This window comes from Anastrepha obliqua, chromosome 4 (genome assembly GCF_027943255.1).
Source record: "Anastrepha obliqua isolate idAnaObli1 chromosome 4, idAnaObli1_1.0, whole genome shotgun sequence".
In the NCBI taxonomy this organism is placed as follows: Eukaryota; Metazoa; Arthropoda; class Insecta; order Diptera; family Tephritidae; genus Anastrepha; species Anastrepha obliqua.
The window spans coordinates 1,086,178-1,107,232 of record NC_072895.1 but is presented as its reverse complement, the minus strand read 5'-3'; the positions used below and the strand labels follow the sequence as shown (position 1 = coordinate 1,107,232).

At 39.4% G+C, this 21,055-nt stretch overlaps 1 protein-coding gene across 7 annotated transcripts in view; it reads left to right on the top strand.

Annotated features, from left to right (window-relative positions):
• Positions 1-15,467, top strand: part of LOC129246196 (mucin-2) — a 33,522-nt gene extending 18,055 nt beyond the window's left edge. For 6 of the 7 annotated variants that reach the window (XM_054884789.1, XM_054884790.1, XM_054884792.1 and 3 more), the window contains 11 exons: positions 2,751-2,934; positions 3,088-5,722; positions 8,399-8,516; positions 8,577-9,678; positions 9,752-10,000; positions 10,076-10,252; positions 10,316-10,946; positions 11,015-11,240; positions 13,609-13,847; positions 13,905-15,058; positions 15,122-15,467. In XM_054884789.1, the coding sequence (XP_054740764.1) occupies positions 2,751-2,934; positions 3,088-5,722; positions 8,399-8,516; positions 8,577-9,678; positions 9,752-10,000; positions 10,076-10,252; positions 10,316-10,946; positions 11,015-11,240; positions 13,609-13,847; positions 13,905-15,058; positions 15,122-15,195 (6,789 nt within the window). In that variant the 3' untranslated portion in view covers positions 15,196-15,467. The remainder of the gene's footprint in view (positions 1-2,750; positions 2,935-3,087; positions 5,723-8,398; positions 8,517-8,576; positions 9,679-9,751; positions 10,001-10,075; positions 10,253-10,315; positions 10,947-11,014; positions 11,241-13,608; positions 13,848-13,904; positions 15,059-15,121) is intronic. The other variant, XM_054884796.1, reaches the window with a different exon arrangement.
• The last annotated feature ends 5,588 nt before the right edge of the window (positions 15,468-21,055 follow it).

Here is a 21,055-nt window from a genome sequence, read left to right as displayed (position 1 = left end):
CAACGGAAATTCAAATTGTAGAATTAGCAGTCCTTACACCCATTTGTGAACCTGTTATCTATAGTTGCCCTTTTATTCATAATTCCGTTCCGAAGTCACGCAGATTTTCAGTCAACATTTTACAAAATCTTGAAGACAGATCTCGAATTGTGAGTCAGTTGGTCAGCTTTTAAATTTATTTAAAGACTATGAAATTTTTCATGAATCACGTTGACTGAGCAATATCCATAAGGAGTATACGTTTCCACAGTCGGTTCTACGTTACCGAAACAACCGGGCTCATATCCGGCCAAGGACTGTCACTCCAGCAGCATTCCCCGTATGTAGGTAGGGGGAATGTTTATGCTGCTACAACAACAGGAGTATTTATATATAGGTTTATAAATGCAATAAAAATTATTATATTATTTAAAAAAAATTTTGTATTTTTTATTTCTAGACTATGGCCGAAACTATGAACGCCATTCTTAAAGAAAAAGAAAAGTATTTATATTGGCCAGACCCTGCCGAGAGCAGATTACTAAAGAATTTGATGGTCTTATTTCTCCCGAAAACATATATACTCTATAAAAGGTCAAGTTCTTTGTGACCATAAGCTGCGTATTCGTCGCATTGAATTTGGATATCCGGGCAGTGTACATGATGCGCGAATATATAATAACTTGACTCGTCGTCGACCTCTTCTAATAGTCCGGAACCTTGTTGCATTTTCCAAGGCTTTTGATGTTATGCTCCCGTTGATTTCTAAAAGTAGAAAACATCGTCGTCGACCTCTTCTAATAGTCCGGAACCTTGTTGCATTTTCCAAGGCTTTTGATGTTATGCTCCCGTTGATTTCTAAAAGTAGAAAACATTGTCATCATTATCGCTATCGTTCACAATTTATTTAAAGAATTTACTTCAAAATATTCCGGGTGCTCCGAAAAAGCTTTTAATAATTGAATTGTGGATCCGTGGAGCGATGGCCTGCCTTTGTTCTGATCAATTTTTTTTGATGTGTTCGTTAAAAAATTAGTGATCAATCCTAATTAAGAGCGTAAGTGAATATTCTCCCGTAAAGAGAAGAAACAGCAAACAAGGAAACGAACTGAAAATTTGTCTTCACTTGCCCAAACCTGTAGAAGATGGCAAATCAGCTATGTTTCTTTACATATTTTTGTGTCATTCTAAAAAAATTACCATAAATATACTTTATTTTGTTTTTATATTTTACCGTTTCTGGCTATAAACTGCGAATTCCAAACCGTGTTTATAACTGCATATACATACATGGGTATATATAGTTATAAATTTTTGTGTTATCGAACTGAACTACATAAAAGAAATTGTATAATGTGAAGCGTAACTTACTTCCGTTTCCTATCGCTTTTAAACCAAAATAAATTGTCAGCATAAAATCAGACAGAGCTGCATTTTTCTCTTGATGGCGTGAGCAGTTTGGGACCACGGTACACTCCCTGTGTGTTCTGCCTTGGGAATGCCTTCCCGTCTAACTCGCCTCTGGAACTCTGAAACAGCAAGGCTCCTGGGTCAACCGTTATATGTCACTTGATTTTCATACATGGAGCTTGCAGCTATTAAATAAATTAAAAATAGCAAACCCGCTACGGAGTCCACAAAACCTATTCAGCTTGAATTGTTGCGTGAACTGAAATGTAACGGAAAAAGAGAACTTACCATAAGTGTATTCAATCGAAGGGGGATCACTTAGACATTTAAAAAGCAAAACCTTTGTACTTTTCTTTATTGTCCAGATGTGGGGGTGCACCAGGTATATGGAGAAATATAAAATGTTGTAGCAGTAATACAATGTAAAATGGAGCCCTTTGCTTTCTTTTCAATTTTCGTTTTGGGCACTAAGGCAACTGAATATAAGATTTATTCCAAAACAGAACTTTTTGTGGAAATTCAACACTAATAGTCGCCATTTTACAGCATGACACCTCTGCTTACTGCTGTAGGAGCATACTGCTTCAACTATTCATTCACCATTCCATGTTTATCCTCCAGCCTAAATAAAATTGCACGAGTGAACTCTTTGCTGAAAAACCTGGGTCCTTTGGGAGTAGGATATCTCACAAAGGTTTCAACCTATCCATGGCCACTCTCAAATCCGGACAAATGGAAAGCAGGGAGAGTGGTCCCACTATTGATCCTGGGAACTATAGCCAAAGGTGAAAGTCGATGGTGTATCATACCAATCGTTAGCAACCCCATTGGACGAAACTCCAGACTTGTTAAAATACGGGACGTCTGCTGATGTTCAGCTGCAACATTTGACGAGGCTTCCATGCTCCCGGTGCTCCTGCCAGGGTGTTGCCCCTGCATACATAGAGCCTGAGCCACCTGCCAGACGAGTCAGGAAGCATCTCTTCGGTTACACCGACGAGATCCAGGACGAAACATAACTGGACCAGACAGTATTTAGGCGGACGCTAATTTGCCTCATGGGGATCTCTCATCACCATCCTAAATTTGCCTCGTGAGAGCCGCATAACAATTAGGATGTAGTGGGCTGCTACAACAACAGCGAGAGCGAATCCAAAGGCATTCTGGTTAGATTTTTTGTGGGGTGCGGTGAAAGATAGACTTTATTTAGATAATAAGCAAAAAATTCATAAAAGCGAACAAATGTACTGTTTATTTAGCTTTGAAAAATATTGCTTTATATTATTTTTATGATATTTGCTTTTAGTTATAATTATATAAATCTTAAATTTTTTGTATGAATGCTATATTATTTTTATTAGGTGGCCACTAATAACAGCATAGTTACGGAAAGCGCAAAGCATAACAACTTGGCAGGAAGCAGTGGCAGCACTTCGAATTCAGCCGCTTCGAACTTAAATAAGAAACTAAATACGTCTTCTCATAAGCATCATCAGTATCAACATAATACGAAGCACAGCGTTAACAGAAAAGTAGCAAGTTCAAGTAAGCTCAACTTTATATTATTCTGTTTTAAATATTAGTTGATGTTCAACGAGAATAATTAAAACATTCAATTAAAAAAATTCTAAGATCAGTTTTTTTTTCTTCAATTTTATGTAATTAAGTAATAAAAATTGTATGATCTACATTCATTAGGGAATCTTGTTCCATCAAAATCAAATTCATCACTATCCAGTGGAGGAGTTAACTTAAGCTTAAAGGGTTGTTTCCAAAAACCAACAGGGAAAACTATTCATGTAAATACAGCAGTTAAAGAGGGCCCATCTACAACATTGTCAACTTATGCCCCATCATCTATTTCAAGCGAATCTAAAGATACTAATTTCGAGTACGAAGACGAATGGGACATTGGTGGTATTCCAGAGTTGTTGGATGATTTGGACGCAGACATCGAAAAGTCATATACAGCCGCTCAAAATTTGTCCAAAGCAAGTAATTCTGGTGGTGGCAACAGTGATATTGAAGCAAATACAATAATTTTAAAATCAGTAACAAAATCCACAACATCGAATAAAGCAATTGCTAATACTGCCTACTCAGATAATCTTTTGGGGAAGCGAACGTCATTGTCCACAACAGGCGGAAAGTTTACCAGCTTGCCATTGCCAAGGTCGGTGCCTGGATCACTTTCGCATTTTTCGGGGAGCTCGAATGAAAAAAATCCATCTTCAGTTAAAAGTTCACGAGCTGCTCCGATTCCCCCAAACTCCAGTAAATCATCAAGCAAATGTGCGGTTGGAATTGCAGGCAAGACGATAAATAATTCATCGTTATTACCAAATATCGGAAGCAAGTATCAAGAAACAAGCGGGCATAAAAGTTATCAAACACAGCAGTCGACTTTCAAAGAGCACTCAACGGATGGTGGATATATTAACAAAGTTGTTCCTATCCCTAATAAATCCTCATCGCCGCTTTTACCATCGTCTTGTGTATCTGCTCAAGCACCACTCACCTGTAATAGTGATAGCTGCCAAAAGGGTAATACATTAGCGGTATCAACCTTTGCCGGGTTTTCAAAGGGAGGTAATCTTGTCTCGTCATTTACAAATTCTTCCTTACCCACAAGTTCATCTGTGAGTCCTTCGAATCTTTCTACTGCATTAGAAAACGATTCACTATCGAATTTATCAAATTGCTCTGCAAGCGGCATGTCATCGCAATCCAGTGGTACTAGCAGCAATATCAGTAGTGCGGGTGGTGGAGTAGGAGGAGGCCAGGGTGGATCCCAAAGTATTGGAGGTTCTGGTAGTGGTAAATCGAATGCGAAAATGTCAATTGATCATCAAGCGACACTTGACAAGGGACTTAAAATGAAAATAAAACGCACTAAGCCTGGAACCAAGACCTCTGAAGCAAAGCATGAAATTGTCAAAGCCACAGAACAACAGCAACAGCAGAATGGTTCTATAGGTGTTAATAATCCGAGTAATTTGGATGAGAATAACGGACTCAATACTAATTCGCATTCGTCCTCATCTAGTGGTGCTAGCGGCTCAGGAGGCTCTAATCAAAATTCAGGAAGTGGCAGCGGCTCAAGTTCAAATGTAGCCAATATCAGCGGTAGCAATAAAAAACATCTTAGTAATATTTCCACTAGTAATAGCAATAGCCAAGGTAATAGTCACAACAGCATAAACAGTAATAGCCCGGCCTCTGGAAGTGGATCCACCGGCTCCGGGGGTAGCGGACAAGTAACTCCTCAAAGCAATAAGCGTGGTAGTTCAGGTCATAGACGAGAAAAAGCTAAAGAAAAAACAACACATTCCAATCGTCTAATAGCGGAGAAAAATGCTTCAGTGGCCTCTGAAAAAGAAGGCTTAGCTGGTGTTAGCGACAAGGGTATCACATGCCATTGTAACATTGATTCCACAAACGGAAGCGCGACTAGTTCTTGCGCTAATCACACCTGCACTCGTCGATCTGAAAGTGCAAATAATTCATCCATTGCAGTTTTAACACAACGCTTGAGCAATACGGCTGGAAATAGCAGTGCAACATCCGGATCTGTGCCACCTGGTGTATTTACTCCATCAGTTGGTTCACCTGCTGGTGGTGTAGTAACAACAGCTGCTGTTACAGCTACATCTTTACTCTCGGCGACTTCAGCAGCATCGACAACTACACCACAATCCATTGGGAGCACCAATGCACCAAACGCGCCCGGTACTCCTGGTAAAGATTCAACTAACTGTGGCAATATCAAAATCTCTTCACATATTGCGGCGCAATTGGCTGCTGCAGCAGCTTCGACTACTTTTAGTAATAGTGTGTCGATTACGTCTGCGAACAGTCTTAGCGGAAGCAGCGAGAGTAAATCAAATACTTCAATTGTTCCTGTTGCGCAAGCAAAACTTATGGCACCCGGTATGATCTCAGCGACCGTGCACCACACTATCTCTGTTCCCGCGAACTCTTCCTCTAGTACAACAACAGCGTCAGCTAGTAGTACTAGCACATCCAGCAATAATATAGTTGTTGAAGATGGCATAAAATCTCCACCCGCCAAACGGGCAAAACATGGAGACTCTTCCAATGCATCGAGTTCTTCACCCAAAGAAATGGTTGACATATGTATTGGCACCTCAGTTGGAACTATAACAGAACCAGATTGCTTGGGTCCTTGTGAGCCGGGAACTTCCGTAACACTTGAAGGCATCGTTTGGCACGAGACCGAAGGCGGTGTTCTAGTTGTAAATGTTACATGGCGCGGTAAAACATATGTTGGAACTTTGCTTGACTGCACACGGCATGACTGGGCTCCACCTAGGTAAGTTGAAAGAATTGATAATTTAAAAAAATACATAAAAATATTAAAAGTATCGTGCACTTTTTTCGAATAGATCATAGAATCATAAAACTAAGTTTTATTTAAACAATGGCATAGTACCACCATAGCAAATATCAAAACACAGGAGAATATAGCAAGGGGTGTCGCAGGAGGTGTCCGTTCTCACTTGCTTTTCAACTTTGTGTATATATCGAAGCATTCTCAAGTTTCATTGATTACGTAGGCAGACGACTAATGGAAAATGAAAGTTTATCTTTAATATATATATATATAAATTTGGCGCTTACACTCTTTTTGGGCGTTTGGCCGAGCTCCTCCTCCTATTTGTGGCGTGCGTCTTGATGTTGTTCGACAAACGAAGAGACCTACAGTTTCAAGCCCACTTCGTACGGCAGATATTTTTTATGAGGAGCTTTTTCATGGCAGAAATACACTCGGAGGTTGGCATTGCCTGCCGAGGATCGACCGCTATTAGAAAAAACCTTTTCTTCATTTTGGTCTTTCACCTAGAATCGAAGCTACGCTCTCTCTGAATTCCAACCCATTCGGCTACGACGGCCGAGTGTACCAACATAAAAAAAGTTATAATTGAAAGTCGAGTGTACGTAGCCCGCGAAATTTTAAAATTCGCCTTATTTTTTTATATATATTCGTATAGTAGATATGTGAAAAAGTATATAAAAGTAAATATCTTTTTCAAATCTTTTTGCTAAACAATCCATTTACCTAAAACCCCTTCAACGAGTTTTACCTCTGAAATCTTTATATTTTTCTAAATAGTTTTCGAAAGTCTACGTTTAAACGTTACATGAATGCTCGTTGAAAAATATTTACGTAATACCATTAGACTGGGTTGCTTTCTGCCTTCTCTTAAATTTACGCATTGTAATCGTCATTTATATTAATATAATATTTCCAGTCGAAAAAGAAAAAGGTTTTTTGGTTTAATTTTCAAATTTTTAATCAAACATCTTAAAATAAAATAAATATTTAACTAAGGCACAATAAATAAGTTTAAATGATCGTCGGGTGATGAAAATAGTGGCAGGCCGTCGACATCGAAATCGTTGAAAACATCGATAAAGTGAAAGAAAAGTTGATCAATAGCCGCAAATTAACCATTAGAGAGCTAGCAAAGGACTTGAAAATTGCTCACGGGTCCGTTCAGGACATTGTAGTTAATGATTTAGATTAGCGCCGTGTTGTGGCAAAGTTGGTCCCAAAAGTTCCGAGTTTCATGAAAAAAAGAACCTCCATAATATCGCCAAAGACATGATTTCCAACGCTGAAACTGACCTGACATTAATAAAACGCATTATTACTGGAGACGAGACGTGGTCTTATGAGTATGACACGCAATCCAGACCTCAGGCGAGATGATTACGGTTTTTTGACAGAATGAATATTAAAAAGCAGCGAAGCAAACGCACCCAACTGCCATCAAATTCACCTGATGTGGCGCCTCGCCATGTTTTTCTGCTTGATCGAGTCAAAAAACACTACCGTGTATACGTATTAGCAGCCGACAGGAAGTAATGGAAACATCGAAAACGGCTCTGATGGCTCCATGGCAATTCGAAGGCGATAATATCACTTTTGAGGAATACATTTGTGTATTGAATTTTCTGAATATACTCCTATGACTTTTTGATCAATGTGGTATAGCCCCAGCCCCTATCGAAGTATGTGTCTGGAGAAGATTGGAAATTGACTGCTGGAGTCGAAAATTTAGATATACCTACACGTGAAGGAATTTATTTTACCGTATATTGTTTTTTTTTTTTTTTTGTAATAATATATTATATCTTCACTTCACTATTTATTATTTTAAAATAAAATGACAATTTACGAAGCTAACCGATACCTAAACCTAACCTAACTTTGGTGGAAACCTATTATTAAACGCACACACTTGGGTAACACACCAGGTTTCTTGCGTACTAACTTAAAAAATATAAACAACAAAACGTGTTAGCTTAAAAATATGGATAATGTCCGTAATTTAACAAACGTTGAAACTATGCAAATGTAAAAATTTATGGAAAAAACTATAGATATCAGCCAATACCACGAAGATTAGATTAGTTTGTTGTTTTAATTAGTTGCGAGAGAAATCGAAACTTTGGCAGATGAAATATGTACAAAATTGAATGAAAGTGGTGCGATGGACCCAACTTTCAGATCAAGGCTTTCGTATGAACGCTAGCTTATCTGTAGTCGAAACCAATAACCGCATAAGTTCAATCTGATAGCAAAGCAATATTTACACGAAATTCCTACCTCTCTTAACAATATTCAACACTTCTTATAAATTTATACCGGTAGATACATAAAATGCTTTTTCTCGAAATGATTTTGGATTTAAGCAGTTATTGCTTGTGACCATAGTTATATGCTTACCGCACCACCGCTTGTGATTTAGGGGAACCTGTGAAGTTGATATAAAGTATTAATTTAAATTGGCAATAAGTAGATGATTTAAATATTAAGTTGGGCACCTTCATAAGCAGCAAAATATTGAGTTTACAATTTTTAGAATCCCTTTCAAAATACTATAAATGTACATTGGTAAACTGTATCTGTATGATGTGCGATTGTATATATCTAAAGAATAGAAATTGTGGCAATACTCTTCATATGTTTAAAAATTTTCAGGTTCTGTGATTCGCCAACCGAAGAATTAGATTCTCGAACACCGAAAGGACGCGGAAAACGTGGAAGAAGTGCCGCACTTACACCAGACTTGAGTAATTTTACTGAAACACGTAGTTCTGTAAGTATTTACGGCAGACTCACATTCGCGCCTCTAATTAGATTTTAATATGGTTTGTAGATATATTTTTCCCATGCGCAGGTGCATTCAAAATTGAGAAATGGTACAACGAAAGGTGGTCGAGGTGCTTCGCGTACTGCTATTAGTGCTACAAGTACTGCAAGTACCACAACAATAACAAGTAGCTCTTCATCAGGCAACGGGGGTGGAGCCACGCCTAGTACATCACCAACAGCATTTTTACCTCCACGTTCTGAGAAACGAAAATCGAAGGATGAGTCACCATCTCCTATTAATGGGGACTCAGAGTGCACTACGAACGTAGCGAACGCGAGTGGTATTCCGATCTCTGCAAGTGGCGGTGGTCTAGCTACACAGCCTCAGAGCCTCGTCAATCCTGTGACTGGTCTTAATGTACAAATAAGCACGAAGAAATGTAAGACTGCCTCGCCGTGTGCAATTTCGCCGGTATTACTTGAGTGTCCCGAACAGGATTGCAGCAAAAAGTATAAACATGCTAATGGACTTCGATATCATCAATCTCACGCTCACGGTAGTGCTTGTTCTATGGACGAAGATTCTTTGCAATTGCCGGAGGAGCCACCCACACCGACCTCCTCACCAGTGCCGCCTGCACAAAGCACAAGAGCAGTAACCCCAACCGTTGCAGAAGGTGCGGTATTGACTTCTGGAGTAATGGCGATAACGTCACCAGTAACTCCTCCCATAAGTACATCTACGATACCAGCATCCTCTTCGGAATCGTCATCTCTACCAGCCGCGGTTTTACCACCATCATCACAAACCGCAATTCCAGAAACTGCGGATTCCGAAACTGTGGCTGGCGGCGGTTCAGCACCATCGGCTGCTTCAACTATTTCGTCTTCGGCCATGAATGCGTCTGCTTCAGTAACGAATGCATCTCCTAGTTCCACAAGTGCGACCATTGGCGGCATACTAACAGTGTCATCCGCACAAGCACTTTTACCGCAACCACAGCAACAACACCCAGTCGCGGGTGGTAGTATTACCGCAGGCATTTCGGGCCAGCTACTGTCACAACAGCAGCAACAGCAATCTCTGGGAATGTCAAATGCAAGTAATCTGCCCGCACTACTTCCCGAACAGTCACAGACAACAGCTCTTCCGCAGCAAGGTGGATGTGAGTATACAACATTTTTTAACCAAATCAATACAATACTAATACCATGCATGCATTCATATTACTCCTTCAGCAAAATCTGGGGTACTGAGGTTTGGACCGCAAAGCGATGTATCCAATTCCGGAGCTCCACCGTCAATATTAGCTCTTCAGCAGCAGGTATCGCAAGGCACATCTCCGCAGGCGGGCACTTTAGCAGGACAAAGCCCTCAACGAGCAGCAGCACAGCTAACTACAAACTCGGAAAGTTTGCAGCCACCACATCAAACGCCAATAAGTACTTATACCAGTTCATCGACGCCAAGCGGACAAAATTTACAAGGTAGGGTTTTTAATTATATAAGTAAACATGCAAATGTGTGTATTTCAATGAGACAAAAAAAATCTTAAATCGAAGGTATTTCCTTGTCAACAAAAAACTCACCTGTCTTTGCTGCAGTAAAACAGAAAAAGTGTCGAAAGTCACCAGGGCCTGTGGAATATGATGGGGTTGTAACCAGGGATAACGTTCAGAGCCCTGCTTACAGTGACATTTCAGATGACTCCACCCCAGTGGGAGAGCAGGATATCTTAGGTAGTTAACTGTTTTATAAATTCGTAGTTGTGGTTCCTTGCTTTTACACTTTTATACTTGCAGATAAGTCACAACCCAAACTTATAGATTTACCAAACAAAAAACAATCTGATCTAGGTGCTGTGGGTATCGGAAGTGGTTCGCAAACTATTCCACCATTGGGTGGTTATGGAATGTACCAGTTTTACCAACAGCAGCAATATTTGGTACCCCCACCATCTTCCGATCAACAACCATCACAGACACCTAACAAAGGCTTACTGCCCTCCACTCTTGTTCAGCCATCTTTAACGCTTCCTGCATCGCAATCTCAACAACAAGCTTCAATACAATCGTCGCATCTAATGCAACAGCAACAGCCACAACAACAGCAGCAACAGTCTCCCCTTCTAACAGACTATAATAACAAAAGTAAAGATCCACCTTTGGATTTGATTACGAAGTCATCGCAGCAACAGCAAGGTGTTGCACATCAGCAGCAAATGCAATCCCAAGATGGTGCAGGCAACCAAAAAGACACCTCTTCGGGGCAACTCTCACAGCCGGCACCAAATTTAAGCAACGTAGGGCCTCCTAATAATGGTTTGCCACCAGGCATGGGAGCTATGCAATCTCTTGGAACATCTGGGGTTGGACCCGGGGGCTTACCGACACCTACACCCTCCAAACCGCTCTCGCATTTTTACCCATTTAAGTAAGAACTTAATAATAGAATAAGAGCTTTATTATATAATATACAACATTTTCAACTTTTCTGTTTAGTTATATGGCTCCCGGATATCCTTACAACGTGGAACCCAACTATGGACCAGTATCAATTGTGGCTTCTGATGATACGATAAAACTAGGAAATCACGGAAACTTGTCTAGTTCACAACCACAAAATACTGCTCCTCCGCATCCAAATTCTGGCGCCATAAAAGATGAGCGGGTTAAGGAAAGCCCTAGTCCCCATGAATGCTCCAAGCAAATACCTCAGCAGCAACAAGTAAGCCATACTTCTTTTTTGTTTTTGTTTGAGTTGGTTTTGAAATAAGAAGGCTTAAGCCGAAGACCCCAGAAGGTAGGCGCTGGAATTTACGACCCCTGAACCAAACGATCTGTGCCGATGGGTAGTTTTGCAAGCATCTTCTAAGCGGAGATATGTGCAGAGATAAACTTAGACAGGAATATCCGGAATGAACGAATTGCCATTCTAAGTGACAGTCAGGCGGCGCTCATGGCCCTATCGTCCTGTGAGATCAGATCCTCACTGGTACTTGAGTGTATCGAGAAACTTAGCCTAACTGCATCCGGCTAATTTGGGTCCCAGGACACAAGTAGCCGACGTATTGACGAGAGAAGCTGTGGTCTCGCCTTTAATAGGACTCGGGCCGTTCCTTGGCATGGGACAACATACCATCAAGGAGAAGCTCAGGAGTGAAGAGCTAGGGCTAAGGGGGATTTGCTGGCACCAAACTATGGGCCTACGCCAGGGGAAATCCTTACTGAGAGGGTACAACCAAAAGAGGTTTAATCAACTCATAACCCTCCCCAAGGATAATCTGAAAACGGGTTTGGTTGAGGTACTGTGATGAGTAGAGGGTACAAAAGACCATTAGGTCGAAGTGCAAACAAATCGAGGAAACGCCTAACTGTAAAGTTGGTTCGGTAATTTGTGATAATGTACAAAACTGTATATGCATTAGGGATTAGAGTGAAAAGCTTCGGATCATCACGTCTTGCTGTCATGTCGCTATTGAGACAAAGTTTTTCATTATACTGTTCACTAGACAGGGCTAGTTTACTGGGGCGGTAGCCCTTGGCCGGGAAAAACCGGAGTCATTCCGGTAACGTAGAACTGGCTGCCATGGGAATGTTTTTCCTAATAGTGTCCGCCTCGCAGCAGGAAATGGCATGCCTGGGCATGCGGAAATGGCATACCACTGTAAAATCTTCCATTTTTAAGGGCAGCAACAATAATTTCGACCGAAATAAACATTTTATGTATCGTCATCGAGTCATTAAACGGCCTAGGAAACGCTATTTCAACATAGTCATAGCAGAGTGAGAGTGGTTGGAGGTGGCTAGTACTTTGGGTATATGTCTACATCAGCTTGATTATTGATTTCTAACTATTTTTTAAGCATTAGATATCATATGTCATAGACATAGTGCAGTGAATAAAGATCCAGAAGCTTCGGTGGCTAGGTCATGTCGACCGAATGGAGGTTCCAGTTCTGAAAGTATTCGATGTGGTACAAGCTGGTGGTCTCGTTTTTATTGGAAAGATGAGGTGCAGAAGGACTTGTCTTCACTTGGTACGACATAGAAACGACTGGCACGCTTTGTGAAGATTGGTCAAAATCGTTTAAGCGGTTGTCGCGGCAATCAAGTAGAACAATACTCCTCTGCTCGGTTGCATTCGTCTCCTTGTTCTCCCAAATTTATTTCCTACGATCTTTTGGTAGGTTTCAATGCTAATGACCATTTTGGCATTCTAGGGTGGTGTCCTTGCGGCCGATGCCTTCATCAATAAGATGATACTGCACGATGATTGATAGATCTAAACGATATACGCCGAGCCGACACATGAAACCGGTTATCTTAAGAGCTGTCGTCTCGCTCTTGTGTGTTGGAGTAAAATTGGAGGGAATAACTTTTTCTCATGAAAGTTTTCATGATTCGGATGGTGAAGGAATTAGGCACAAGTGTTGGTTGTTGTAGTATAATTTGTGCCGGTTTTTAAACTGCGAATACCACAAAAAGCCATCTTCACCATGGAATTGATTTGTCAATTGAATAGTTTCGGCAAAAGTTCTGCAAAATTTAAAATTAACTCATCGTTGTATAAACTTTTGTTTTATACTTCGTAATACTTCGTTTCTTTTGATTAAAAGACATGATACTTTCAAACTAAAATAAGAGAATTCACTTAGGCAGCAACTCGCTGTGAACTAGTTAAACGGATGAGCGCCAATTAAAGAGGTGGGCGGCCAAGAAAAAACCTTTCCTTTGGTCTCCTCCAACTCACGCTTCTATTAGATTATGGTATAGCCATTGCACTTCGGCTGAGTTGACCTTCGCGATTATTCCTAATGCGAATAACTCGTGCGTGTAATCGAAACCAACCCTGGGCCAGAAGTATTCTATTTCCTGGGCCTACCCTTAGATAATCTAGACGAAAATGACCTGTTATATACCTACACTGACAGGGCTACCTATACTTTTAAAACAACAACAAATTAGATTATTAAAACAACTGATATAGTGACACTATTTGTCGAGGTTGCTAGTATAGAGCACCCCTCTACATATCTATAGCTCAAGAGATCTTCAAAAACTATTTTGTATTAAAATATTGCTATTTTTTTTAGTTGGTTTCGACTAAACTCATAAAAAGCGAACCAATGGCAAAGCAAGAGATAAAGCAAGAGCACAATCCAGGTACCCAACCTCAACAACAGCAACCACCGCAACAGCAACAACAGCCCCAACAACCACATGCATTACATCCGAAAGACTTGCAGGGATTGGGATCATATCCAAATATATATCAACGGCATCCAATGACATTAGCAGCCCAGCACCTATCTCGCGAGGAAGAGCTAAGAAGGTGAACAGTTTCCAAATATAAATAAAAATATTCCAATTAACAATGCTCCCCCTTTAGATACTACATTCTTTCAGACGAGCAACGACGGCAAAGTGCTGTCGCAGCTTTACGAGCAGTACAGGCACAGAATCCTTCCAATAGTGGGCCGCCCGGATCTCTTCAAGCTCAAGTGATGAATCAACATAAAGAAGATAGTGGCTCTTCGTCACAGCACCAGCCACAGATGTCAATCCCGCAACAGCAACAGCATCAACAATCCCAAAAATCAAAATCCCAAACCTGCTCTACTAATGTGAATGCCAACACAGTAGGCAGTAGTAAAGCAACAAATTTGACAAAAGAGGTGTCTAAACAGAAACAAGAAGAAGAAGTAAAAATTAAGCAGGAGGGACAGAAGCCCACAATGGAAACTCAAGGACCACCACCCCCACCTACATCGCAATACTTCCTCCACCCTTCATATATTGCTCCAGCACCCTTTAGTTTCGACCCAAATCATCCCATGTACCGTAATGTGTTAATGTCGGCAGCTGGGCCATACAATGCTGCGCCCTATCATTTACCCATACCCAGATATCACGCACCAGAGGATCTGTCACGGAACACCGGAACAAAAGCATTAGACGCACTTCATCATGCTGCTAGCCAGTATTACACCACGCACAAAATACACGAATTAAGTGAACGTGCATTAAAATCGCCAACAAGTGGTAACAACAGTGGCCCAGGTGGAGCCGTGAAAGTCAGCGTGTCTAGTCCAAATGTGGGCATACAGCAGCAGGCCGTCAATACCGGTGGCGTAAGTGGCCCTGGCAGTGGTACGAATGTGGGACCAAATGCTCCCAATAGCGGCAGCCACTTAACTGCAACAAATCAGTCTTCTGGTGGAAGTGGCATCCCATTGAATCTTCAGCCCCCTCCTACTGGAATGAGTGGTCCTCCAAATAAGTCTGATGTGCTCAACCAAAAGGTGTTAAGTGGGCCGGGAGGACCGGGCAGTAATCTAGCAGGTACACCGATTAATATCGATTCACATAAACAACAGGGTGGCCCAAGTGGGCCGAACAGTGGTGGTAGTATCGGTGGCGCTCCTCCAGGAGGCAACAGTGCCACTGCAGATTCACGCAGCCCGCCACCGCAACGGCATGTTCACACCCACCACCACACTCACGTCGGCTTAGGATACCCCATGTACACTGCACCTTATGGTGGTAAGATTTGAATAAATAAAATTTACGAATTATTGTATTTAATGCAATGTAATTTATATTTAGCTGCAGTGTTGGCAAGTCAGCAAGCTGCTGCCGTAGCTGTGATAAACCCATTCCCTCCTGGACCAACCAAATGAGAATCGCAGAATGAGAAGAATCTCTATAACATGAAAACATAATGAATTTATCTTGGAGGGAAAAGGGACCACAAGAAATTGTACCCTATCGCAAGTGAATTCATAGAATTTATCTTATTCCATTTATATTTAATGAGATAAGATGAAGTTCAATCAAAATTACCTAAACATTAAATACTGCGAGAAACACAGAAAGCTTACAATTGTACACACACACAGATAGAGAAAGTCAGAAGAGTAAAGTAAATTACACTTGTACTTTAAGCATTTAATGGAAGCCCGAATTAAAAACTTCGACGTGCGTTTAATATGTATTGTAGAGTATGCGATTACTTACTAACTTCCTTTAGCTTAAAGGAATGTTTATTGCAGTATAAGAGGTGCACTAGATAACAGACAAGTAGAGATACTGGTTGAAAATAGGAACAGGAAGTAAATTAGTTAACTAATTTAAACAGTTTTTTGAATGAACAAATTAGATTACCAATTTAAATTGTAGAATGCTGCACTTAACTAATTAATAATATCGTAAAATCTATTATATTTAGAAGAGTTATATATAAAACAATACAGACTTATTATTGAAAAATAGTGTAAATGTGCGATAAATCACTTTAACCAAGAAATTGACAATTAGTGTTTAATGTCAGAAAATCAAATATATGTATGTGCATACATATACATACATATGTATACATAAAAAGTAGTTTTCTAAAGCAATGCACGCGAACAATACCATTTGTAATTAAATTATTTCACAATTATCGACATAAATTTTAGATTAAGCTAACGGATATGGTCAGTTTTTTTAGGAATTAAAGCAATGAATTCAAGCGGGGATTCGCATTCGTTGGAATACAACCCAAAGTGGCAAATGATTAAAATTACAAAATTTTTACCAATCGATAACAAATAATATCTAGTTCTAATAAAAGATAAACTGGAACATCTGATGCCACACATCCACCTTTTATTTATGTGCCGTTTTGATCTCATGAGCTTCATGCAGAGCTATCACTGCTAGCATTCGATCTAGTACTTATCCGATTCGTAGAGCTGATCACTATAATTAACTATGGAGCAACAATTCATGCAAACTATAAATGGGAACTTCAGTTGATTAAGTGTTCATTTTTAACATTCCGCCCAACAAACTCCGTAACAGCAAACAACTTCATTTCTAGACTTCTGCAAAGCCCAATTAAATCTGTGGTCGTATGCCAAGCAGCTTAAATTGACTTAAGATAAAATTGAACATGTTTTCTTAATAGCGTTCTAAGGAATTTACTTTTTTTATTTATACCGTTATTCCTTATTTAAATTTATAGAAAAGTGTATGTTAAGATTGTTTACTGGAACAAGCTAGCATAAAAATTAAAGAGCTACTACGTCATACGACCGCAGCATAGAAGAGACGGCACAAATGGAGTTGTTGGTGAAGCAGCGTAAAATAGCACATAATTGTTTGTGGAATGCTATTGAAGTGGTAGTGCTTTCCCGATTATAAGTTCGGGTCGTGTCCGTAGCGTAGGACCGATTATCGATAATCGGGGCTGTGTGTCGCTGGGAATAATAATTTGCACGTGCTGCAGTATATTTGCTTATTGCACATGTGAAGGTGCTGCGTGAAAGGCGCACTTGAATGCACAAAATCAGCCAATTGATTCGCCAAATTTTTCTAACTGAGTCAATGGGCAGTTGTTAAGGGTAGATTGGTTTAAAGCAAGTTTACTGAATTGAGTTACACATTTTTTCCACACTCAGCAAGCAAATGGCACATTTGCACTTTTGTTATCGATCGAAACGTCTTCAATTGTGCGTCCCTGAAAACACCGAAATATCTGACTAAAAGTACTCAGATGTATATTAATATTGATAAATATGGTAGTAAACCTTTACTCGTTTTAGAGCTTACACATAAATTGATAGTGTTAGTTTAGAAATATGTATATCAGATCCACCTTATGTTTTTTGTTCTTGTTTTTTATTTGCATAATGTTAATACAAAAACGCTGTACATTTTAAATACTAACTAGAGAAGCTACACAACGGAGCAAAAGCGTAGGTCTATTTAAGATTATAAAGCGCATAATATAAATCAATGTTTTCCATATGAGCGTGTCATTGTTTTGGTTGCATAACACCGACCCTTCATGTGCTTTCATTTATCACATACAACTCGTTTTTAATTCAAAGTACCCTTATTTTAATTTTCAGTCTCCATCAACCTATAATACCAATGCTTATAAATGTACAATATTGATTAACTCTAAGAACACATTCTACTGTTCGGAAACCTAACTCGATTTGTGTAGTGAATAAATGTTAAGATCACAAAATATATTCTACGGAAATTATGCGCATATAAGTGTATGTCTAAATATTAATAATAATAAGTTATTGTCAAAGAGTTCAAGCACATTTATGGACCTAGGTTTTAAACATATAAATACCCTAAGATTCATTATACACGTTAATCAAAGTAAAGGACAGAAGAAAAAGGCTTCAAACACTAAGTAATTTAAGATTATAATTTTCAAACAAAAACAGAACAAAAACAAAAATTTAAAGTTATTTATTTAAGCAAAGAATCCACAATTCTGCGAAAGTTCATTGATAAGTAAATGAATAATGGTAGAAAATAAGTAACACTATATATTAAAGCAAAACAAAAAAAATATATATATATTTAAAAAGGAAATAAAATTTTTTTATTATAGCCAAAATGTAAGTTGTTTATATTCTTTAGTTGTGCGAAATTGTGATTGCGGCTTACATAAGATCGTCTAACGCTACACATCAGGAATGCAATTGCAAGACTTAACAAAACACGTAACCGATAACTTAATTATTAATTTTTTTTATTTTATTTGTTTTACTTTTATTTATTTCATAAAGGCTAACGCAGTGACCGAGGCAAACATAAATTAATAAAAATTTTATTGCGAAAGTCGGTTGCTTACTGGCCTTTATAGATGACATATTAAATAAACAAATAGATCGACATATTTTTGATGAACAATTATGTTTTCCAACGCCATCTCGCTTGAGAAAAATTAAAGTTGAACGCAAGAGAGATTTTTAAGCAGGTGCAGACCGCCAGTATTCTCAATTTGTAGAAAATACCAGCTCCTTACATCACCCACCGAGTGCACATTTTTGTGCCTTTTGTTGAACTTCACGAAACTCCCGTGTGCATACATTTGAGTGTGCCGATAACCGTTCATTTTAATTTCGAATCAAATAAAACTAGATTCCTTTGTTTCAGCTAAAATTTTACAGGATTGCATTTTTTAGTTATTTGTTACGTCTAGCGGTTAGCACATTTTTCGGTACGTGTTTTCTTTTTGAGCATATTAAATCATAAATAAATCAATATATTTTGGTACTAAACAATCAAATGCAATTTTAGACAGGTGAGTTCTCACATTTCATGTTTGTTGTTGGCAATCCAGCGTCGGGCGTTACAAATTAAGTTTCCAAAGCAAAAATATTAGTTTTTCTTTTGCAAACCAGAAATTGTGTTATAAAACTGCGTTAGTAGCAGCAATCAAAGAGTTTCATACCAAAATATCACGTTTTTTAGTGGTTTAGTAAGTTTGAAAAATTATTAAGAAATATTAAAAATAATTCGGAGATTCCAACCTACGCACTCCCGATTGATAGTCTCGCACCAACCTGTTGTTGTTGTTGTAGCAGCATAAACATTCCCCATACTTACATACGGTGAATGCTGCTGGAGTGATAGTCCCTGGCCGGATATAAATCCGGGTCGTTTCGGTAACGTAGAACCGACTGTCGTAGAACCAACCCGTTCAGTTACGGGGGTTATAACAGAAAGGCATAAAAATGGCGATACCCACAAAAGAACTGCATATATTTTTAACAAATCACATACGCGTATCGGGAAAAAACCCTTCTGGCGTACAAGAATCATTCACGCAAAGCCCTATGAAACAAACGGGCAGGCCCTGAAATACGACCAAACAAGTTGTGGATAGACTTAAAACTGCTGCAAACTCAAATCTATCACTTCAGCTCCGAAAATTCGAGTCCGATTGGAGGTTGAAGGACATGAAGCCCCTTCATCGCAAACTATTAACGGAAGGTTGTATGAAGAAGTCAAACATGGACGGGTGCAAGGTCACCTTAGCAAACTCAATATGAAAAAAAGAATAGAGTCTTACCAAGATCATGTTTTGGATCCACAATAATTGTAGAACAAAATACTTTGAACGGATGAATATATGCTCCGGCTGAAATATTCCTTTGGGAGGGTCTACGTGTAGAGAAAAAAAAAACCACATTTAAGGTTGCTGAATTTTTTATCATAGTTTGTGAATGCATTCGACCAAGTGGACCAGAGAAACTAGTAATGCCAATATTTACTTAGAAGTCCTTAAAAAGGTTGCAATACCTGGAGGAAGAAGGCTGATTGGTAGCTATTTTATGCTATAACAGGATAGTGCTCCGACCAACACCGCAAAAAAAGTAAGGAAATACTTAGGGAACAAAATGTTGACATTTCGAAATGACCACCGGAAAGGTCAGACCTATCCCCTATTGAAAACATTTGGACAATATTAAAACTGCGCATTGGAGATTAAGGGCGAAAAATAAGAAAAGTTTACAATAAAAGTAATTTTAAACTTTAAAATACCAGGTTCTGTGCAAAATAACTTCTGAAATGTAGCAGCCGATTAGATCTGTACTTGTGATTTTCCAGTAAAAATTGTTCAATAAAAAACCAGTAAAGAACAGGGACCAAAAATAACACTTATTCCGAATTTACAAATTGAAAGCGTTGCACGAACTCCTTTGTTGGGTATTTGGTGGTTGTTGTAGCAGCATAAACATTCCCCATACTTACATATTACCGTCACGGTCCTTGGCCGGATATAAATCGGGGTCGTTTCGGTAACGTAGAACCGACCGTCGTGGAAACGTTGGGTATTTGGCCGCTATTTGTGGGGTGAATTTTGGTGTTTTTCCAAATGGAGGGGCTTACAGCTTTATGCCACCTCCAAACGGCAGATGGGTTTTTATGATAAAATGTTTCATGGGAGAAATATAGCCGTTGAAAAATACTTAAGAACGGTGCGATGACAACCACATATGTGCAGCCTTCATCGACTACGGTGCCGTAGCGGTACTTTTTTGCGCTTGAATGTGCAGACGCAGGGAAGAAGCCTTTGGTAACAACATCTCAGCGCCCACGACGAACAGAATTTGCTCGATATCACACACATCTCTTGGGCTCAAAATCACTGGAGTTGTATTTTATTCAGCGATGAAACGAAAATAAATTGAGTTGGTTCAGTTAGTTGGAAGCACGTGCGTGGCCAAAACGTGTACCATTCGACCCCAAGTTCGTCTCACCAATCATTAAGCACGGGGCAGGCTCAATAATAGAGTGGGGCTGTTTTTCCTGGAACGGTGTCGGACCAATTCATCGTATTGAAGGTAATATGGATGCGGTCAAGTGCGTTCAGATACTTCAAAATGTAATGCTGCTTATATGGAAGAAAATTTAACGATGATTTGAAAATTTCAACAAGACAATGATCCAAAGCACACTTCTCGTGCTGCAAAAAAGTTTTTCGAAGACGATTCGAAGACTGTTCTGAATTGGGCTTTTTCGAGTGCCGACTTAAATGCAATAGAACGACTTTTGACGTTGGAACGACTTGTACTCAGTACGCAGAATATGACAAATTTGGATCAGTTATTTGAAAAGGTAATGGCAGCATGGGAATCCATTCCTAATGATGTAGATGTTTAATAATGCCAATGTAAAGGCGCTATGCAGCAGTAATAAAGCAAAACGGACGTTCACGTTCCCACGGCAGTCGGTTCTACG